The sequence below is a fragment of the Phyllobates terribilis genome, unplaced genomic scaffold (assembly GCF_046119375.1).
Source record: "Phyllobates terribilis strain yellow unplaced genomic scaffold, ASM4611937v1 Scaffold_4__5_contigs__length_816908805, whole genome shotgun sequence".
NCBI classification, from domain to species: Eukaryota; Metazoa; Chordata; class Amphibia; order Anura; family Dendrobatidae; genus Phyllobates; species Phyllobates terribilis.
Window position 1 is genome coordinate 354,951,466 of NW_027362764.1, and position 20,677 is coordinate 354,972,142.

The 20,677-nt window shown below is 40.0% G+C and overlaps 1 protein-coding gene across 2 annotated transcripts in view; it reads right to left on the reverse strand.

Annotated features, from left to right (window-relative positions):
• ERP44 (endoplasmic reticulum protein 44) overlaps positions 1 to 20,677 on the reverse strand; it is a 140,749-nt gene that overhangs the window by 44,914 nt on the left and 75,158 nt on the right. For both annotated transcript variants that reach the window (XM_073678419.1, XM_073678418.1), the window contains 3 exons: positions 12,392 to 12,507; positions 1,282 to 1,339; positions 752 to 868 (listed from right to left, as the gene is read on the reverse strand). In XM_073678419.1, the coding sequence (XP_073534520.1) occupies positions 752 to 868; positions 1,282 to 1,339; positions 12,392 to 12,507 (291 nt within the window). The remainder of the gene's footprint in view (positions 1 to 751; positions 869 to 1,281; positions 1,340 to 12,391; positions 12,508 to 20,677) is intronic.

The following is a 20,677-nucleotide window of genomic DNA, read 5'->3' on the forward strand; positions in this document are numbered from 1 at the left end:
GGTAAGGAGAGATCATTTAATGTTGCATATACAATAAACCTCATTCTGGCAAGCATTTTTTTCTCAAACGTGAAAGAAAAAAAACAAACCACAAACTGACATTCCCCTCAATGTTTGGTCTGAGTATTGTTTTCTACCATCAGCTTTTCATCACTATTTTGGATCTAGGTACAGATGTCGATTTCTCAAGCTTATCCTAGCAAGCAGTTTGTGAAAATCTGACAGCACTAGGATGCAATCAAGATCAAATCAGTGTGCTGCCAGAGTTTCAGCAAAAACAGACAGGTGTTTAATATTTTTCCTCAGACACCTTTGTCTGTATAAAACGTGAACATCACCACAGACCATTATGGGTAACTATTTTACCTGGGAGAAAGACAAAGAATATCCAATTTACAAAAAAGGAGTGAGCAATTTGCTAATTCACCACATTGGAAAGTAATAAACGACAGTCACACAAAAGCGTAAAAGTCAAATAATCTTCGGTTGGGCAGTAGTGTAAAAAAAAAAAAAAAAAAAAGGTTATAAAGTCAGACACATTATGTTAAATTAATAATTTGGTTATTTTTGACCATTTTTACATTTTAATATTTCAAATTTAAAAACCGGTTTGGAAAAATAGGATTCTGCTCAACATTAAGCCAACAGCTCAAATCAAGTCTTGTCAATCAAAACATTCAGGAAGTAATTAAAATTCATTTGATAAAAGGCGTACAATAGATGAACAGTAGTGGACAAAGTAATTTTTTACCTCTCCATTCTCAAACGTGATTTCCCGTACAAGTGGCACACACTTATCTTGTGTCCAAGCAAAAGCCAAATCAAAATTTGTGAGTGAACCCAAATACACCATATCAGGAGCATTTTCCTTTACAAAAAACAAAGATAGTTTAGATTTCAATTTCATAACAGTGAGACCAAAGAGGTGTACTATAAATATACAGTATATCACAATCAAATATTTGCAAGTTAGATTCTCACATACAAGTTTGAATTCACCTGAACTCATTAACAAAAATAAATAAATTAAAAATCTTCACTACATGCAATGTGTCGTACCAGACAGCACTAATTATCTCATTTGGAAATACAGTAAAATTATGTACAGGGGCTGAACAGCAGATAGGAACTAAAACAACTGAATGTTAAGAATGAATACAATTCTTCAAAATATACATTATCATTTACTCAAACTAATAAGCAAATAATAAATTATAGGCAAAGCATATGTCTAATCACATATAAATGGTTCTTGGTGAGAGAAGCTAAAATCATACTCACTCCTATGGGCCTGTAGATGACATTGTCTCCACTAAACCTTTCCGGCTTTGACACCTCTCTAAAAAGGTGTAAATAAGAAAAAAAAAAGCATAAATCAAACTTAGCATTGATTCTGGAACAAGAGACCTTAAGAATGCAGCCTATTCTGGCCTTCAACACACATCACAAATTTTGATATCAGTGTCCCTTATGTGAGCTTGAATTTAGAGTGCTTTTACACAATGATTCGGAGATCGCACATTACATTAGTAAATGTATATATATTTTGTCCTAAAAATTAATTTAATGCCCATGATTGTAAAGAAGAAAATTATTGTCTATGTGAAAAAGGTAAAGCGGAGTGTGGGAAAGGAAATGTGTAAATATGTGAAAAAAAGACAATGCTTAAGTGACAAATGCCAGCAAGACAGAAGGCAAAAGAGAACCAAGCCAACCATGTCAGGTAGGAAACCCAAGATATGCACGGAATTTTAGCATTATGTTGCAATTGTGCATACAATTTTGTACAGAAAGTTGCAGAAGTGCACAATTTTTTTGAGGTGGGTGGTTTCATATCCCTTGTATCTCTGTTATTGTAACTTTCCAGTTATCTATAAGGCTGCAGGTGACAGTGTGTGCCATTCTGTGCATGTCCACTGTTCCCTACATGACAAGGCCGGTGTGCTGTCACGTCATTAACTGCACACTTCAGTGACCTGGACCCGCTGGGCGGTATTCATGGTGTGTGCATAGTGGCGCTCAGTAAGAAGACACCTTTTTCAGATAATTACACACAGCAAGTTTTTGTGGTATTTATGGACCTTTCCTTCTCTCGTCTTCACACTCCCTTAGGAAGCCAACGTAAAACGCACATTGGAGTGTGTAGCAGAGGCCAATTTCCTTATCCAATCAGGTTTGTAACATAGCTCTTGGATATGAGCATCTGAGATTTCATATGCATTTGTGATGCATACAGGTGCTTCTCACAAAAATTAGAATATCAAAAAGTTACATTTATTTCAGTTCTTTAATACAAAAAGTGAAACTAATATTATATAGAGTCATTACAAACAGAGTGATCTATTTCAAGTGTTTATTTCTGTTAATGTTGATGACTATGGCTTACAGCCAATGAAAACACAAAAGTTATTATCTCAGTAAATTAGAATACTTTAACACCAGCTTGAGAAACGATTTTAAAAGCCGAAATGTTGGCCTACTGAAATGCATGTTCAGTAAATGCACTCAATACTTGGTCGGGGCTCCTTTTGCATCAATTACTGCATCAATGCAGTGTGGCATGGAGGCGATCAGCCTGTGGCACTGCTGAGGTTATGGTAGCCCAGGTTGCTTTGATGGCAGCCTTCAGCTCATCTGCATTGTAGGGTCTGGTGTCTCATCTTCCTCTTGACAATACCCCATAGATTCTCTATGGGGTTAAGGTCAGGCGAGTTTGCTGGCAAATCAAGCACAGTGATACGGTTTTATTTTAAACCAGGTATTGGTACTTTTGGCAGTGTGGACAGGTGCCAAGACCTGTTGGAGAATGAAATTTCCATCTCCAAAAAGCTGGTCGACAGAGGGAAGCATGGAGTGCTCTAAAATTTCCTGGTAGACGGCTGTGCTGACTTTGGTCTTGATAAGACACAGTGGACCTACACCAGCAGATGACATGGCTCCCCAAACCATCACTGATTGTGGAAACTTCACACTAGACCTCAAGCAGCGTGGATTGTGTGTCTCTCCACTCTTCCTCCAGACTCTGGGACCTTGATTTCCAAATGAAGCGCAAAATTTACTTTCATCTGAAAACAACATCTTGAGCCACTGAACAACAGTCCAGGTCTTTTTCTCCTTGGCCCAGGTAATAAGCATCTGGTGTTGTCTATTGGTCATGAGTGGCTTGACACAAGGAATGTGACACTTGTAGCCCATGTCCTGGATAAGTCTGTGCGTGGTGGCTCTTGAAGCAATGACTCCAGCAACAGTCCACTCCTTGTGAATCGCCCCCAAATTTTTGAATGGCCTTTTATTAATCCTTTAAAGGCTGTGGTTATCCCGGTTGCTTGTGCACCTTTTTCTACCACACTTTTTCCTTCAACTCAACTTCCCATTAATATGCTTGGATACAGCACACTGAACAGCCAGCTTCTTTAGTAATGACCTTTTGTGGTTTACCCTCCTTGTGGAGTGTGTCAATGACTTCCTTCTGGACATCTGTCAAGTCAGCAGTCTTTCCCATGATTGTGGAGCCTACTGAAACAGACTAAGGGACCTTTTTAAACGCGTAGGAAGCCTTTGCAGGTGTTTTTTGTTAATTATACTAATTTACTGAGATATTGACTGGTGTTTTCATTGGCTGTAAGCCATAATCAACATTAACAGAAATAAACACTTGAAACAGATCACACTGACTCATATTATATAGAGTTTCACTTTTTGTATTGAAGAACTAAAATCAACTTTTTGATGATATTCTAATTTTTTAAGAAGCACCTGTAGATTGTGCTGGTAATATATAACCATGTTTATACAGTTTGTGCACTGCTACATTATTTTTAATCAATGGATTTTAATTATAAACTATTAATACACACACAATTAGACATTTTTACAATTTCAGTGTATGCTCAGACTGATTAGCAATTAAATACACTGCTCAAAAAAATGAAGGGAACACTTAACAGAATATAACTCCAAGTAAATCAAACTTCTGTGAAATCAAACTGTCCACTTAGGAAGCAACACTGATTGACAATCAATTTCACATGCTGTTGTGCAAATGGAATAGACAATAGATGGAAATTATCGGCAATTATCAAGACACATTCAATAAAGGAGTGGTTCTGCAGGTGGGGACCACAGACTACATCTCAGTACCAATGCTTTCTGGCTGATGTTTTGGTCACTTTTGAATGTTGGTTGTGCTTTCACACTCGTGGTAGCATGAGACGGACTCTACAACCCACAGAAGTTGCTCAGGTAGTGCAGCTCATCCAGGATGGCACATCAATGCGAGCTGTGGGAAGAAGGTTTGCTGTGTCTGTCAGCGTAGTGTCCAGAGGCAGGAGGCGCTAAAAAGTAGACAGGCCAGTACACCAGTAGACGTGGAGGGGGCCGTAGGAGGGCAACAACCCAGCAGCAGGACCTCAACGTCCGCCTTTGTGCAAGGAGGAACACTGCCAGAGCCCTGCAAAATGACATCCAGCAGGCCACAAATGTGCATGTGTCTGCAGAAACGGTTAGAAACTGACTTCATGAGGGTGGTATGAGGGCCTGACGTCCACAGATGGGGGTTGTGCTCATAGCCCAACACCGTGCAGGACGCTTGCCATTTGCCACAGAACACCAGAATTGGCAAAGTTGCCACTGGCGCCCTGTGCTCTTCACAGATGAAAGCAGGTTCACACTGAGCACATGTGACAGACGTGACAAGAGTCTGGAGACGCCGTGGAGAGCGATCTGCTGCCTGCAACATCCTTCAGCATGACCGGTCTGGCAGTGGGTCAGTAATGGTGTTGGGTTGCATTTCTTTGGAGGGGCGCACAGCCCTCCATGTGCTCGCCAGAGGTAGCCTGACTGCCATTAGGTACCAAGATGAGATCCTTAGACCCCTTGTGAGACCATATGCTGGTGCATTTGGCCCCTTGTTCCTCCTAATGCAGGACAATGCCAGACCTCATGTGGCTGGAGTGTGTCACCAGTTCCTGCAAGATGAAGGCTTTGAAGCTATGGACTAGCCCGCCCGTTCCCCAGACCTGAATCCGATTGAGCACATCTGGGACATCATGTCTCGCTCCATCCACCAACGTCACGTTGCACCACAGACTGTCCAGGAGTTGGCAGATGCTTTAGTCCAGGTCTGGGAGGAGATCCCACAGGAGACCATCCGCAACCTCATCAGGAGCATGCCCAGGCATTGTAGGGAGGTCATACAGGCACGTGGAGGCCACACACAATACTGAGCCTCATTTTGACTTGTTTTAAGGACATTACATCAAAGTTGGATCAGCCTGTAGTGTGTTTTTCCTCTTTAATTTTGGGGGTGACTCCAAATCCAGGCCTCCATTGGTTAATAAATTTGATTTCCATTGATGATTTTTGTGTGATTTTGTTGTCAGCACATTCAACTTTGTACAGAACAAAGTATTCGATGAGAATATTTCATTCACTCAGATCTAGGATGTGTTATTGGAGTGTTCCCTTTATTTTTTTGAGCAGTGTATTTAATTGCTATGCACTGTCACTTTTTGATCCATTATACATCTGCTTTTCAGTCTGTTATTTATTCACAAATATATTGGCTCCCTTTACGGAATCATGGATCATTTTTCTTAATATATTTATTAGTATATCAATTGCATATATTTATTGCTCATTTGTGATCTCACTCATTACATACAGTGCCTACAAGTAGTATTCAACCCCCTGCAGATTTAGCTGGTTTGATAAGATGCAAATAAGTTAGAGCCTTCAAACTGCAAACGAGAGTAGGATTTATGAACAGAAGCATAAATCTTACAAACCAAAAAGTTATGTTGCTCAGTTGAATTTTAATAAATTCGGGTCGTTGTCTTGTTGGAAGATGAAATTACGACCCATCTTAAGATCCTTGATGGAGGAGCGGAGGTTCTTGGCCAAAATCTCCAGATAGGCCGTGCTATCCATCTTCCCATGGATGCGGACCAGATGGCCAGGCCCCTTGGCTGAGAAACAGCCCCACAGCATGACGCTGCCACCACCATGCTTGACTGTAGGGAGGTATTCTTGGGGTCGTATGCAGTGCCATCCAGTCTCCAAACGTCACGTGTGTGGTAGGCACCAAAGATCTCGATCTTGGTCTCATCAGACCATAGAACCTTGAACCAGTGATCATGAGCAAACTGTAGACGAGCCTTGACATGACGCTTTGAAAGTAAAGGTACCTCACGGGCTCGTCTGGAACGGAGACCATTGCGGTGGAGTACGTTACTTATGGTATTGACTGAAACCAATGTCCCCACTGCCATGAGATCTTCCCGGAGCTCCTTCCTTGTTGTCCTTGGGTTAGCCTTGACTCTTCGGACAAGCCTGGCCTCGGCACGGGAGGACACTTTCAAAGGCTGTCCAGGCCGTGGAAGGCTAACAGTAGTTCCATAAGCCTTCCACTTACGGATGATGCGCCCAACAGTGGAGACAGGTAGGCCCAACTCCTTGGAAAGGGTTTTGTACCCCTTGCCAGCCTTGTGACCCTCCACGATCTTGTCTCTGGATGGCCTTGGAATGCTCCTTTGTCTTTCCCATGTTGACCATGTCTGAGTGCTGTTCACAAGTTTGGGGAGTGTCTTAAATAGTCAGAAAAGGCTGGCAAAAGAGATCTTTAATCCACACATGTGAAGCTCATTATTCTTGGTGCCTGAACTACTTCTTAATACTTTAGGGGGACCAAACAGAATTCTTGTGGTTTGAGGGGTTGAATAATAAATGACACTCTGAATTAACTTTTAACGTTTTAAAAAAAAACAAAAACAAAAACAATATTTGCTGCAGTGCATTTCCCACTTCCAGGCTGATCTACAGTACAAATGTCACAATGCCAAGTTAATTCCGCATGTGTCAACCAGCTAAATCTGCAGGGGGTTGAATACTACTTGTAGGCACTGTACACACTTTTTGGTACTGCCTCACATTGCATTTACAGTTCCACTGTCATTTATGGTTTTTTTTTATGTGATTCATGCGGTTAATGATTGTTCTTTTGGCCAACAAAGAATTGCCATTTTTATGGTTATTTATTCATTTTTATGTTACCAAAGGGATACTTTTTGGGGGGTTATGCATCAACAAGAGACCTGTTGGGCTTAAAGAGTAAACATTTAAATTTTTTTATTTCATAAATCAATATTGCACATGAAAATAAGAAACTGTCATATTCCATCAGATAAATCTGCTTCTCTCTTCCTGGACTGATCTTTCACTGTAAAACTCTAGCTTCAAGGGTAAAATCTGTATTAAGTAGACACTGCTTGTTACATTACTGAGACAGAAAATTATAAGTAGCAATTACCATTATGTCAATGTGAAGGTGGAGGAGCTCTGCCTCTAGCTCTCCCATCCTCCTCCCTCCACTTTGCACAGCAGATGACAGTTGCTACTGATGAGATACTTATAAATGTAAAAAGGCGAATTAGACCTACTGGTAATTCGGTTTCCAGTAATCCCCCTCAGGACAGCACACCAGAAGTTAGTCCTTCCTTGACTTATGACAGGACAGGATCAGAGAAGTTAAAAGGCCCATCCCACCTCCACAGTTTTTCATTCTACCACAGAAGAATGGATGGAAAATGTCTATACAAGCCATTAGAAAGTTCTATGTAAGATAAATATGTTAATGACCCCAGCTCAAACCTGAGGTATGGTGGCTTGATGAATGAACGATCTTGTAAGAAGATCAATCTTGTGCAAACCTAAAGATAAACATAAGGGAGGGGAAATAAGGGTGCTGTCCTGAGGTACTACCTGGAGAACAAATTACTGGTAGATCTACTTCCCCCTTTCCAGTACATCCCTTTGGACTGCACACTAGGAGTAGAACCAGAGAAATAGCACCAGTGTGGGTACAAAAACCGTAAAAGACCGAAGTTCCAGAAAAGAACCGGGACTTTGGTTCTAGCCTGCCGGTGTTTGATATTCCCTCTGTCATTCAAGCTCCCGATATTCTCCTGTAACTGTTGACTTCCGCATATGAGTGGTTAAACTGCTACAATTGGTGAGAATGCTAATCCTAATAGTTATTGCAGGAACCTGGCTGTGTATCTGTTAGGCTCGTACAGCTGATCGCACCAGTGCCAAAGCTATACTGAGCCATCAGAATTGCATGCATAGCCGTCCAAAACTATAAGTGACATACTCATGACAAATTTGTTTTTCATATAGTGTTAAGGTGTTAAAGGGGCTGTCCAGAGATCAGCTGCACTCTCGCTTCCTCTTTATGCTCAGTCCGTACGTAGGCGGGGACACTGATGCCAGCGCTGATTGGGCACTGGCGTCACGTGTCACAACAACAGCCCAGGAGCCCCAGGGAGACAGTACCGACACTGTGGGAACGACACATTCACAGGAGGGGAGTATAGGCTTTATTACACAGGTCTGCAAAAAATTTAATTTCAAGAGCTGTTTGATTATTCCATGCAATCGTTGTTTTGGTGCGCTGAATCTGAAAATGCCCTCCGTTTTGTCATAGGACATCACGTTTCCTGACAATTTAGGTAACTACCGTATTTTTCAGACTAGAAGACGCAACGGACCATAAGACGCACCTAGGTTTTAGAGGAGGAAAATAGGAAAAAAATTTAAGCAAAAAATGTTATCATGATGCGATGTAATGGGGGAGGGGGTCTGCTGCAGACACTGGTATTGGGGTAATGTCCCCCAATCCTGTTAATATCCTCCATTCTGGTATATATGGTCCCTCCTTCCTGGTATATATGGCCATATATACCAGAATGGAGGATATTAACAGAATTGGGGGACATTACCCCAATACCAGTGTCAGAAGCAGACCCCCTCCCCCATTACATCGCATCATGATCACATTTTTTTGCTTAAATATTTTCTTATTTTCCTCCTCTAAAACCTAGGTGCGTCTTATGGTCCGGTGCGTCTTCTAGTCTGAAAAATACGGTAGTTACTTAAATTGTCAGGAAACGTGATGTCCTATGACAAAACGGAGGGCATTTTCAGATTCAGCGCACCAAAACAACGATTGAATGGAATAATCAAACAGCTCTTGAAATTGAATTTTTTGCAGACCTGTGTAATAAAGCCTATACTCCCCTCCTGTGAATGTGTCGTTCCCACAGTGTCGGTACTGTCTCCCTTGGGCTCCTGGGCTGTTGTTGTGACACGTGACGCCAGCGCCCAATCAGCGCTGGCATCAGTGTCCCCGCCTACGTACGGACTGAGCATAAAGAGGAAGCGAGAGTGCAGCTGATCTCTGGACAGCCCCTTTAACACCGTAACACTATATGATAAACAAATTTGTCATGAGTATGTCACTTATAGTTTTGGACGGCTATGCATGCAATTCTGATGGCTCAGTATAGTTTTGGCACTGGTGCGATCAGCTGTACGAGCCTAACAGATACACAGCCAGGTTCCTGCAATAACTATTAGGATTAGCATTCTCACCAATTGCAGCAGTTTAACCACTCATATGCGGAAGTCAACAGTTACAGGAGAATATCGGGAGCTTGAATGACAGAGGGAATATCAAACACCGGCAGGCTAGGTAATGCCCTGCAGTATGTTAGTAGTTTAGTCAATTACCAACGCGATAAGATCTCATGGTGAAGTACCCTCTTGAGAACATTTTTTTAAATTTTAAAAAGTAAAGTAAAAAACACCCTCTCCAAGTTCCTAGTTTTCAAAAAAAATAAATAAATAAAAATAACACACACACATATTATATATATATATATATATATATATATATATATATATATATATATATATATATATATATATATATATATATATATATAAACATACATACACACATTTTCAAATTTGTAAATAATACATCTCCTTTAAAAACATCACATCGCATTGCCACAGCTATAACACAAAATTGCCTATTTACTCCACACTGTAAACTTTATTTATTTATTTTTTTTAAGGAAAAAGTCAGAAGTTCATTTGTTTACCCACCACACAAAAAGTGAAATAAAGATGATCAGATTCATATGTATCCACAAAGCTTACCAATTAAATCTGCAGTTCATATTTTTCTTGTGCCAAAAGTAGCAAAATGTAATAAACTATATATTTAAATTGGCTATCACTAATTCTATATACCTAAACTAACACACAAACAAATGACATAGGAAGTGATCAAGTAGTCATATATACCCAAAAATGGCACACAAAAAACAAACACCATACAGCTTTGTCTATGGAAAAATATAAAAAAGTTATAGATCTTGGAATATGGCCAACACATCGCCCCTTCACCACCCCACATGCCAAATGTAAAAAAACCCACAAAAAAAACAAAAACATATAAAATGAAGTACTGTGAGGCTAAGTGCCCACGTTGCGGAACTGAAGCATATTTTTTACGCTTCTCCCTCGCGGGAAAATCGCATGCAGATTTTACATGCGGTTTTCCCGCCAGGTAGAAGCGTTTGTGAGGCGTCTTTGCATTCATTTCCGCATGCGGGTTATCAAGCACTTCTCCAAGTGATTTTAGCATCACTTGGAAAAGTGCTTGACAACTTGTTCACACTATATAAATCCATGCAACCGGCATTGATTTATATAGTGTGACCAAGTAATAGTTAAAAAAAAAAGAATCAGAATGGTAAAAAATAAAATTAAAAAAGTTTATACTCACCTTCCGATGCATTCTCTGCCCCGTCCGGAGTCTTGAGCGGCTCACGCTGTTGTGTGCAGGACCTGCGGTGAAGTCATTGAGTCATGTGATGGGTCACATGACTCAATGACGTGGCAGGTCCTTCACACAACAGCGCGACGGAGGGAAAACATTAGAAGATGAGTATAAACTTTATTTTATTCTTTTTTTTACAGGTTCTTTGGTATCCAGGTCTGGATGAGAGTCTCCTCTCATCCAGACTTGGGTACCATCCGCACATTGATTCCGCTGCGCTTCCGCAAAATTAATGAACATGCTGCGGATTTTTGACCGCAGCATATACGCTGCGGAAAAATCCGCAGCATGGGCATTGACATTGCGGAATGCCATTGGGGACCATGGGGTGCGGATATACATGCGTTTTACAAGCGTTTACGCTGCGGAAATTCCGCAGCATATACGCTTGTAATACGTAACGTGGGCACACAGCCTTATATTCACTAGCTTAAACTGAATAATGAACACTGTTCATACAATAAACAAGTTCACATTAACTGTTTCCTTTGTGCATGCCACCTCTGAAAAAGTATAAGAGGCAATAAAAAAAAGTCATATGTAACAAAGTGTGACCAATAGAATCTATCTCTTGTCATAAATAAATAAGCCCTTGTACAACTCCTTTAATGGTCTCCGAATATGTAGAAGTAAATGATTTTTAAACACTAATAAAAGTAAAAAAAAAAGTTTGATAACGCCATAAAGCTGCATGCCCACTACGAGTTTTTCAAGCCTTTTTGCCGCAGAATTTCCACAGCGAAAACACTTAAAAAATGCTTGGTAATACATGCCCCATGGTCCCCAATGATAATCCGCATGTGCAGTGCACATGCTGCGGAAATTTCCACTGCGGATTATCTTTGCGGAAAAATACGCAGCATGTCCATTAATTTTGCGGACATGCAGCGTAATTGCTGCCATTGATTTGCACTGAATCGCTTAATATCCGCATGACTACATGAGCACATGCGGATATTAAGCGATTCAATGTGCAGATGGTACCCGGGTCTGGAGACGAGGAGACTCTCCTCCAGACCCAGGTACAATAGTACCTGTAAAAAAAAAAAAAGAAATTAAAATAAAAAATAAACATATATTCACCTTCCGATGTCCCCCAGTGTTTTCTCCGGTGCGTCCGGTCTTTTGTACGGCTTGCAGTGATCTAAAAGGACCTGCGGTGTCGTCATTTAGTCGCGTGACCTGTCACATGACTAAATTACACCACCGCAGGTCCTTTTAGACCACCGCGAACCGTACAAAAAAAAGGACGCAGCGGAGAAAACACAAGGGGACATCGGAAGGTAAGTATAATCTATTTTTTACCTTTTTTTTTTTTTAAACAATTACTTGGTCACAGTATATAAATCCATGCCGGTTGCATGGATTTATATAGTGTGACCAAGTTGTCAAGCACTTTCCAAGTCATGCTAAAATCGCTTGGAAAAGCGCTTGATAACCCGCATGCAGAAATACATGCAAAAACGCTTGACAAACGCTTCTACCTGGCAGGAAAAACGCATGTAAAATCTGCATGCATTTTTCTGCCAGGGAGAAATGGAAAAAATCTGCAGCATTTGTGCATCAAGCACTTAGCCTAAATCATACTAACCTACACAACAGAGTTAACACGCAGTTGTATGGACAAAATGGTTCCACTGACAAAGACAATTCACGCCACAAAAAAACAAAACAAAAAACAGTTCTGTACCTTATATCACTTACCCCAAAGCACTAATAAATACACAATCATCATGCAAAATGTTTGATACTTTTACAAATGTTTGATAGTTGTCAGATTCCTTGGTTTCAAAGAAACCAATTATAGTTCTTTTACTGCGCTGTAATAAAACACAAGATTGTAATAAATACATATGGGATTATAAGAGTAATAGTCCTAAAAATACACTTTTAGATTTATTGAACAGATTTTTTTGGCCTTAACTATGCAGCAATCTATTCTCCAATAGAAGGAGGAAACTGGAGGATCTGAGCTTTGTGTCCTGGTAGTGCATTTGTGTGGAAGCAACATGTACTATGAAGGATTCACAATTTGTTAACTACTCACTTAACAGTCACAACTTATGTAAAATGTGACCGTTGTCTAAGTAGAAAACAGACAACTGCAGACACCTGTTCAGTCACTGTACTATACGTAGGACCATCCCTCCTTAATCAACTATATGGGCATGTAGGTCATAGGAAGCTATATAAAATGATACCTGGTTACATGTGATCTGATGTCTTATTCTGAAGAAATCCATTAATTTCTTTATATGGAAAGGAGTTGTTCTAGGTCATGGGCCGGACACTGATCTGCATGAGAACCTCCAGAGCTTATTTTGGTAAGGGAAGTGTAAATTGGTAAAGAGGGCGTTTCTAGTGTGTTATGTAATGGCAGCTCTCACTGCAGAGCTGTGTGATAAGGAACACAATCTGCAGGTTCCTCTCAGTGCTTCAGCTTCCATCTCAGACAGCCAGTGTTGCAATACAGCAGAACAGAGAGTTGTAGCTGCTAACGTTTTTGTTATTAGACAACGTAAAATTCTACTGTTTTGTGTTAGTTACATGTCTCACACTGGTAACTCACCCTTCTATTTAAAATACACGCTGGAGGCAGATTCTCATGCAGATCAGTGTCTGTCCCATAGTCTAAGGGTATATTCACACATTGCGTTTTTTTTAAGCAACTTTTAAGCTATGTTTTACAGTACCAGCAAAGTTTGAGATCTCAGAAGTCTCATGCACACGCATTTGGTTTTTTCCTGACTGATTTGTCAAACTGCTGTATTTTTGCAAAATAAAGCATGTCACTTTCAGCATTTTTTACCCATAGAAAGCGATGATTAAGTGCAAAAACGCAGCAAAAACGCAGACATCAGGTTTTGCTGTGTTTTGATGCAAAAACCTGAGGACGTTGAATTAAAGTTTATTGCATAAAAAAAAACTATCAGCATGCACAAGTTGCAAATGTATTGGCAAAAAAAACAAAACAAAAGGCAGCAAAAAACAGCAGCAAAACCTGCTTTTTGTAAGTAGCTTCTTTACTGCCAAAAGAACAGGTTTTGTCTGCGGAAAAAAAACCGCAGCAAAAACGCAACATGTGAACATAGCCCGACAACTCTTTGACATACAAGAAAAACTTGGATTGTTATGAAATAAGACATCGGATCGCAGATACGAAGTTATGTTATTCAGCTTCCCATGACCTGCATGTAGTGTTGAGCGAATATGTTCTATTAACCCTTTCGCCGAGTATGCTCGGGCCGAGCTCCGAGTATTTACAGCTGCTCGGTGATTAGGTTAAATCGCTCCCATGAACATGATTTGCGACTGTTTGACAGCTTTATTACATATGAGGAATGTCTATTTCTTACACATTCCTCACATGTAATAAAGCTGTCAAACAGTTGCAAATCATGCACACGGGAGCAATTCAAACACATCACCGAGCAGCTGTAAATACTCGGAGCTCGGCCCGAGCATACTCGGACAGATCATACTCGCTCAACACTACCTGCATGCTCATATATACAGATTAGGAGGGTTGATCCTATTGACAAATTATTTTTAATCTGCTTTGCAGGTATTTCTTTGGTCAAGAAATAAATTACCTTAAAACAAATTAGAAAAAAAAGTGAAAGACATTTTTTCTTTGTAACACGAGTATGATTTTTGTTAATATTTAAAAAAGTACAAATATGCCATTTACATTTTAACTACGCTGCCTCAGCATTATATACTGTACTTGGGTGTTTCGACTACACTTGCATCTTTATCAGATTAGGGTAACTCAACAATGTGCCGGCTACTAGACTGACATGGCAACTGCACAGTTATTACTTCAGTCTCTACAAAGCTGATTTTGCCAGTTCTAATCTGATAAGCATGCTCCAAACCAGTCTGACACTGGAGTTAAAAAAAAAACCCACACCCCACACTTTCTATACTTGCCCTCCCCAAGTCCAGCACAGGGTCTGCGCTGCTGCTCCCCATGTATTATTGCCTGCAGAGCTGACGTCACTGAGAGTGATGCAGCCAATAATAGAGCAAAGCTCTACAGATAATTCAAGACACCAGGAGCAGCGGTGAAGACTTAGAACTAAACTCATGGATGGAGGGAGAGTATAGCAACGTTTTCTGAGGGTCAAGGATTTTCAAAAATGGGAAAGCACCATTAATCTATACATGAGTTTCCGAAACCCCATCTTCACGGTCCCCCAACACATCATGTTTTCAGGATTTCCTTAGTAATGCACAGGTGAGAGAACATGTGGCAGTTTCTGATGCCTTGATAATAATTCCATCATCTATGCAATTCTAAGGAAATCCTGAAAAAATTATGAGTTGGGAGGCCATGAAGGACTGGAGTTTGGGAAACCCTGATATATACCATTTTTATTCAAGTATATAGTAACAGATATGGGAGACCTGAATTACAAAAATAATTCACCCCAAAGTCTACCCCATTTAAAGTGCCTCAGTGTATGGCACCATTAGAACAATTTACTTATTTGTAAAATAAAAAAAACTATGGATGTGTGCACATGTTGCGTTTTCTGAGCAGTTGTAACAAAACCTGAAGGGTTGCAGGATGCAAGCAAAGTGAATGAGATTCTTTAAGCCTCATGCACATGTTGCTAATTTTTGACTTGCATATTTGATGCAGATTTAAATCTGCACCATGTCAATTCTATCAGCATTTTTATTGTGGATTTCGCTCATACTAAAGGAATAGGGAAAAAAAATCTGCAACAAAAACAAATTTAAAAATGGCGTAAAAAACAGCATATTTTAGCCAAGTTTTTCCTGCCAAGAGATGCAGAAATGGTGCACCAAATATTTAATGTGTGCAGATATCCTTAAGAAAAAAAAAAGAGCATTAAAGATCACAATATGTTGTCAGATTTATAACAAAACCAAAGTTAATCTTTCACAAGGTGAATTTGTCCCAATGGCATATTTAGAATTAATCTTATACATCTTGGGAGTAGATGTGATACCGTTACATTGTTGCTGTTACATTAACTATTCCTATTACTCCATTTAAAGCACCACTTCAGCTTTTTTTTCCACCACTGGAGTGGTGCTTTCAGCACAAGTCCTCTGCCCCCAGTCATATACTCACCACCCGGCATCTTAGTTTTTCGGCCTTGCTCCGGTTCCGCGGTGCCATCTTGTGAGTGCAGCTTCTGACTTTCCGGAACTCAGAAGCTATGTCACCGGCTCTCAATGCAAGTCTATGACAGCCAGAACGAGTCTGTTCAAGACTTACATTACATTGCTTAGTGACCTCCAGCTCACTCCATGAAACACTGGAGCAGCCGGCAGGTCAAAGACTGCAGAAGATAGACCGGAGGCAAAAACGCTGGAAGGAGAGTATCAGAAGACGGGGCAGAGGACTTGGATTTTAACCCCTTCATGACCGGAGCATTTTCCGTTTTTTTTTAATTTTTTTGCTCCCCTTGTTACCAGAGCCATAACTTTTATTCTTCAGTCAATATGGCCATGTGAGGGCTTATTTTTTCCCGGACAAGTTGTACTTTTGAACAACATCACTGGTTTTACCATATCGTGTACTAGAACACGGGAAAAAAATCCAAGTGCAGTGAAATTGCAATTAAAGTGTAATATCACAGTTTTTTTTTTTTGTTTTTTTTTTTAACAACATTAACTGAAACTCATACCATTTTGGGGTAGATCTGATGTTTTGATCGCCCGTTATTGCATTTTATTGCAATGTTGTGGCGACCAAAAAACCGTAATTCTGGCATTTAGAATTTTTTCTTGTTACGCCGTTTACCTATCGGATTAATTCTTTTTTTATATTGATAGATTGGGCGATTCCAAATAGGTGTATGTGGTTTTTTTTTTTATTGTGTTATTTTGAATGGGGCGAAAAGGGGGTGATTTAAACTTATTTTTTTAACCCCTTTACAACCGAAGGTGGTTTGCACGTTAATGACTTCATGATTGTGGTAAAATTTCTTCGATATCACTTGCGTTTATTTGTGAAAAAAATGGTTAACTTGGCAAAAATTTTGAAAATTTTGGCAATTTTCAAAATTAGAATTTTTATGCCCTTAAATCAGAGCGATTTGTCACACAAAATAGTTAATAAATAACATTTCCTACATGTCTACTTTACATCAGCACAATTTTGGAATCAACATTTTTTTTTTTTTTTTTTTTATTAGGGAGCTATAAGGATTAAAAGTTGACCGGCGATTTCTTATTTTTGCAACAGAATTTACAAAATTTTCTTTTTTTTCTTTTTTAGGGACATCACATCACATTTGAAGTCACTTTGAGGCGTCTTTATGACAGAAAATACCCAAAAGTGACACCACTATAAGCTGCACCCCTCAATGGGCTCAAAACCACATTCAAGAACTTTATTAACCCTTCAGGTACTTCACAGGAAATTTTGGAATCTTGAAGAAAACAATGAATATTTAACTTTTCACAAAAATGTTGCTTTCGACCGAATTTTTTTTTTATTTTCGAAGGGGTAACAGGAAAAAATGGACCCCAAAATCTGTTGTGCAATTTCCTTTGAGCACGCAGATACCCCATATGTGGGGAAAACCACTGTTTGGGCGCACGGCAGGGTTTGGAAGGGAAGGAGCGCCATTTGACTTTTTGATTTAAAATTTGCTTGAATAATTAGTGGACGCCATGTTGCGTTTGGAGAGACCCTGATGTGCCTAAACAGTGGAAAAACCCCACAAGTGACCCCATTTTGGAAACTAGACCCCCCAGGGAACTTATCTAGATGTGTGGTGAGCACCCTGAACCCCCAAGTGCTTTACAGAAGTTTATAACATGGAGCAGTGAAAATAAAAAAAATTAACTTTTTCCACAAAAATTATGTTTTCGCCCCAATTTTTTTATTTTCACAAGGGTTAGAGGACAAAGTGGACCCCAAAAACTTTTGTGCAGTTTATCCTGAGTAAACCAATACCCCATATGTGAGGAAAATACAGTGTTTCGGCGCACGGCAGAGTTCAGAAGTGAAGGAGCACTGTGTGACTTTTTGTATGCAAAATTGGCTGGAATTGAGAGCGGACGCCGTGTCGCGTTTGGAGAGCCCCTGATGTGCCTAAATAGTGGAAACCACCCACAAGTGACCCTATTTTGGAAACTACACCCCTCAAGGATTTTAACAAGGTGTATAGTGAACATTTTGAACCCAGAGGTACGACACAGAATTTGATAACATTAGGTCATCATATTGAATAAGTGGTCATTAGTCTTGAGCGCAAGTGCTCGCTACTTGAGTTTGCATCGGGTACTCAGGTATGCACCATATATCACGGGTGCTCGAGTGACATGCTCGAGTCTCCGCCGGCACGTTTCACGGTTATTAGACACCCGGAAAAAAAAACATGCAGGGATTGCGCGTGCATGGCAGGCAATCCCTGCAAGGTTTTTTTGGCCGCGAAGCATATGGGGCAGAGACTCGAGCATGTCACTCGAGCACCCGCGATACTCAGTGCATACCCGAGCACCTGATGAAAACTCAAGTAGCGAGCACTTGCACTCAACACTAATCGCCATTTCGACATTTGTGATTTTTTTTTCAAAAGTAAAAAAAAAAATGACAACCCTAACGTTTATTTTTTACACTGTTACTTGTACGGTATAAGTGATTAGACGACTTTATTCTTCGGGTCGGTGCGATTACAGCGATACCAGAATCATATCGGGTTTTTATGACTGACAGCTGTCACACACTAAAAGACGCTTTTTTTTTTTTTTGTAAAATCTAGTTTTTGAATTGCCATATTTTGGCCGACAGTCATGTGACAGCTTGTTTTTTGCGGGATGAGTTGACGTTTTTATTGGTGCCATTTTCAGGCACGTGACTTTTTTAATCGCTTTCTATTTCGATTTTTGGGAGGCAGAACAAACATAAACCAACAATTCAGGAATTGTTTTTTTTTTTTTTTTTTTATTCTGTTCCGCGTGTGGTAAAATTGATAAGGTAGTTTCATTCTTCGGGTCAGTACGTTTACAGCGGTACCACATTTATATCGTTTTTCTATGTTTTGGTGCTTTTACACAATAAAAGCTATTTTATAGAAAAAAATATTTTTTTGCATCGCCTTATTCTGAGAGCTATAACTTTTTTATTTTTTGGCTGACGGAGCTGTATGGCGGTTTGTTTTTTGCGGGATAAGATCATGTTTTCAGCGGTACCATTTTTATTTAGATTCATCTTTTTGATCACGTGTTATTCCATTTTTTGTTTGGCAGTATGATGATAAAGCATTGTTTTTTGCTTTGTTTTTTTTTTACCGTGTTCACTAAAGGGGTTAACTAGCGGGACAGTTTTATAGGTCAGATAACAAATGTGTACTTTTATTATTATTTTTTTTTCATAATATTTATTGATGGGTACATTCCATTTTTATTTTTAGTGGATTATTTTTTTTTTTAAAATATTTTTACAAATTTTGTTTTATTTATTTATTTTTTTCATTTAACACTTTTTACTTTTATTTTGTCCCACTATGGGACTTTCACTTTTTTTTACTCTGATCGCCTGTATAGCATAGGGATGGAGCACCATTTTTTTTTGGTTTTTGGCTTTCCCTCCTTGTGGAGTGTGTTAATGACTGCCTTCTGGACATCTGTCAAGTCAACAGTCTTCCCCATGATTGTGGAGCCTACTGAAACAGACTAAGGGGCCTTTTTAAATGCGTAGTAAGCCTTTGCAGGTGGATCCTTGGATGCTCACAGGCATCACGTGACCCCGCGCTGACATCACGACAAGTGAGGCGTGACTCAGCGTTGGGGTCCCCGCGGTGGCTGCTGGGTTGTGGGAGGGGTTACCCCCGCGTCACACCCAGCATGCCAGGTGTGACGCGGGGAGGGGGGGGGGGTAATCCCGCCCACAACCTGGCATCCACTGTGGAACGCAGAGACCCCCGGCAGCTGCCAACACTTGTCATGATGTCAGCAGATGTCAGAGCCGGCTGCAGCTGGGGGTCATGTGATGCCTGTGAGCGGCCAGTGATACTTCCTGTGAGCGGCGCTATCCGCAACGTAAGCTAATTACAAAAATCCTTAGGAGTCCGGGGGGGGGGGGGGGTTGGAGGGGGAGGGGGGAATACATTGGAGGAGTTAGTATAAAGTACTGGACAACCTCTTTAAATGTACCATTTGCCATTAGTTTCTTGGCACTGACTAACTGTACTTTATATTAAGCACTAGCTTAATAATTCAGCATTTGTTTCATTGGCGATTATGCTCTTTTATAGTATTCCACACTTTAGTGATCTGTAGTGTGAAGAGAGGACCGTTATTTTTGCGAATCCAACATTTGTAATATAGCGGGTGCACATATACAGGATTATACTGCACATGCAAGGTGTAGAGCGAGAATATTCAATCAATTGTGCATACCTCCAACTCCACTGTATAAACTACTCAACAAAAATATAAAAGTTGGGGCAGGTTTGGATTATCTGAGGGGACCTTTATCGCTACACTAAGGATTCTAAGTGGTTGTGATATGTCATTCATTGTACAACTTTATACTCGTACAAGTGTAATTGGGAGGTGAGAACGCTCACCAACCCAAACCAGAATTTATATGAGCCTATAATTGGAAATGAGTGTTCCTTAGTTTTTACATAGAATTGTGGCAGGCCATTAAATAACTGCAAATCAGCTGTCCTTTAACGACATGCGCACTATATAGCTGATACAAAGCTTGGCCCTAGTGCAGAAATGTCCTCATCTTCAGGACATTATATCTGTATATTACACGATGCAATCAGGAATGAAGAAAACACGTCTGAGGAAGTTACAGAACCTGCCTCCAACCCTAAAACAATGCTATAGGTGATAAGGTTCTTGTACATTTATTAGCTGTTACATTTCTAATGCCACATTCACATGTTGAGTACATGTCAGTATTTTACCTTAGTATTTGTAAGCCAAAATCAGGAGTGGAACAAAGGAAAAGTAAATTAGACAAAATGTACAATTGGGGGAGGAAGG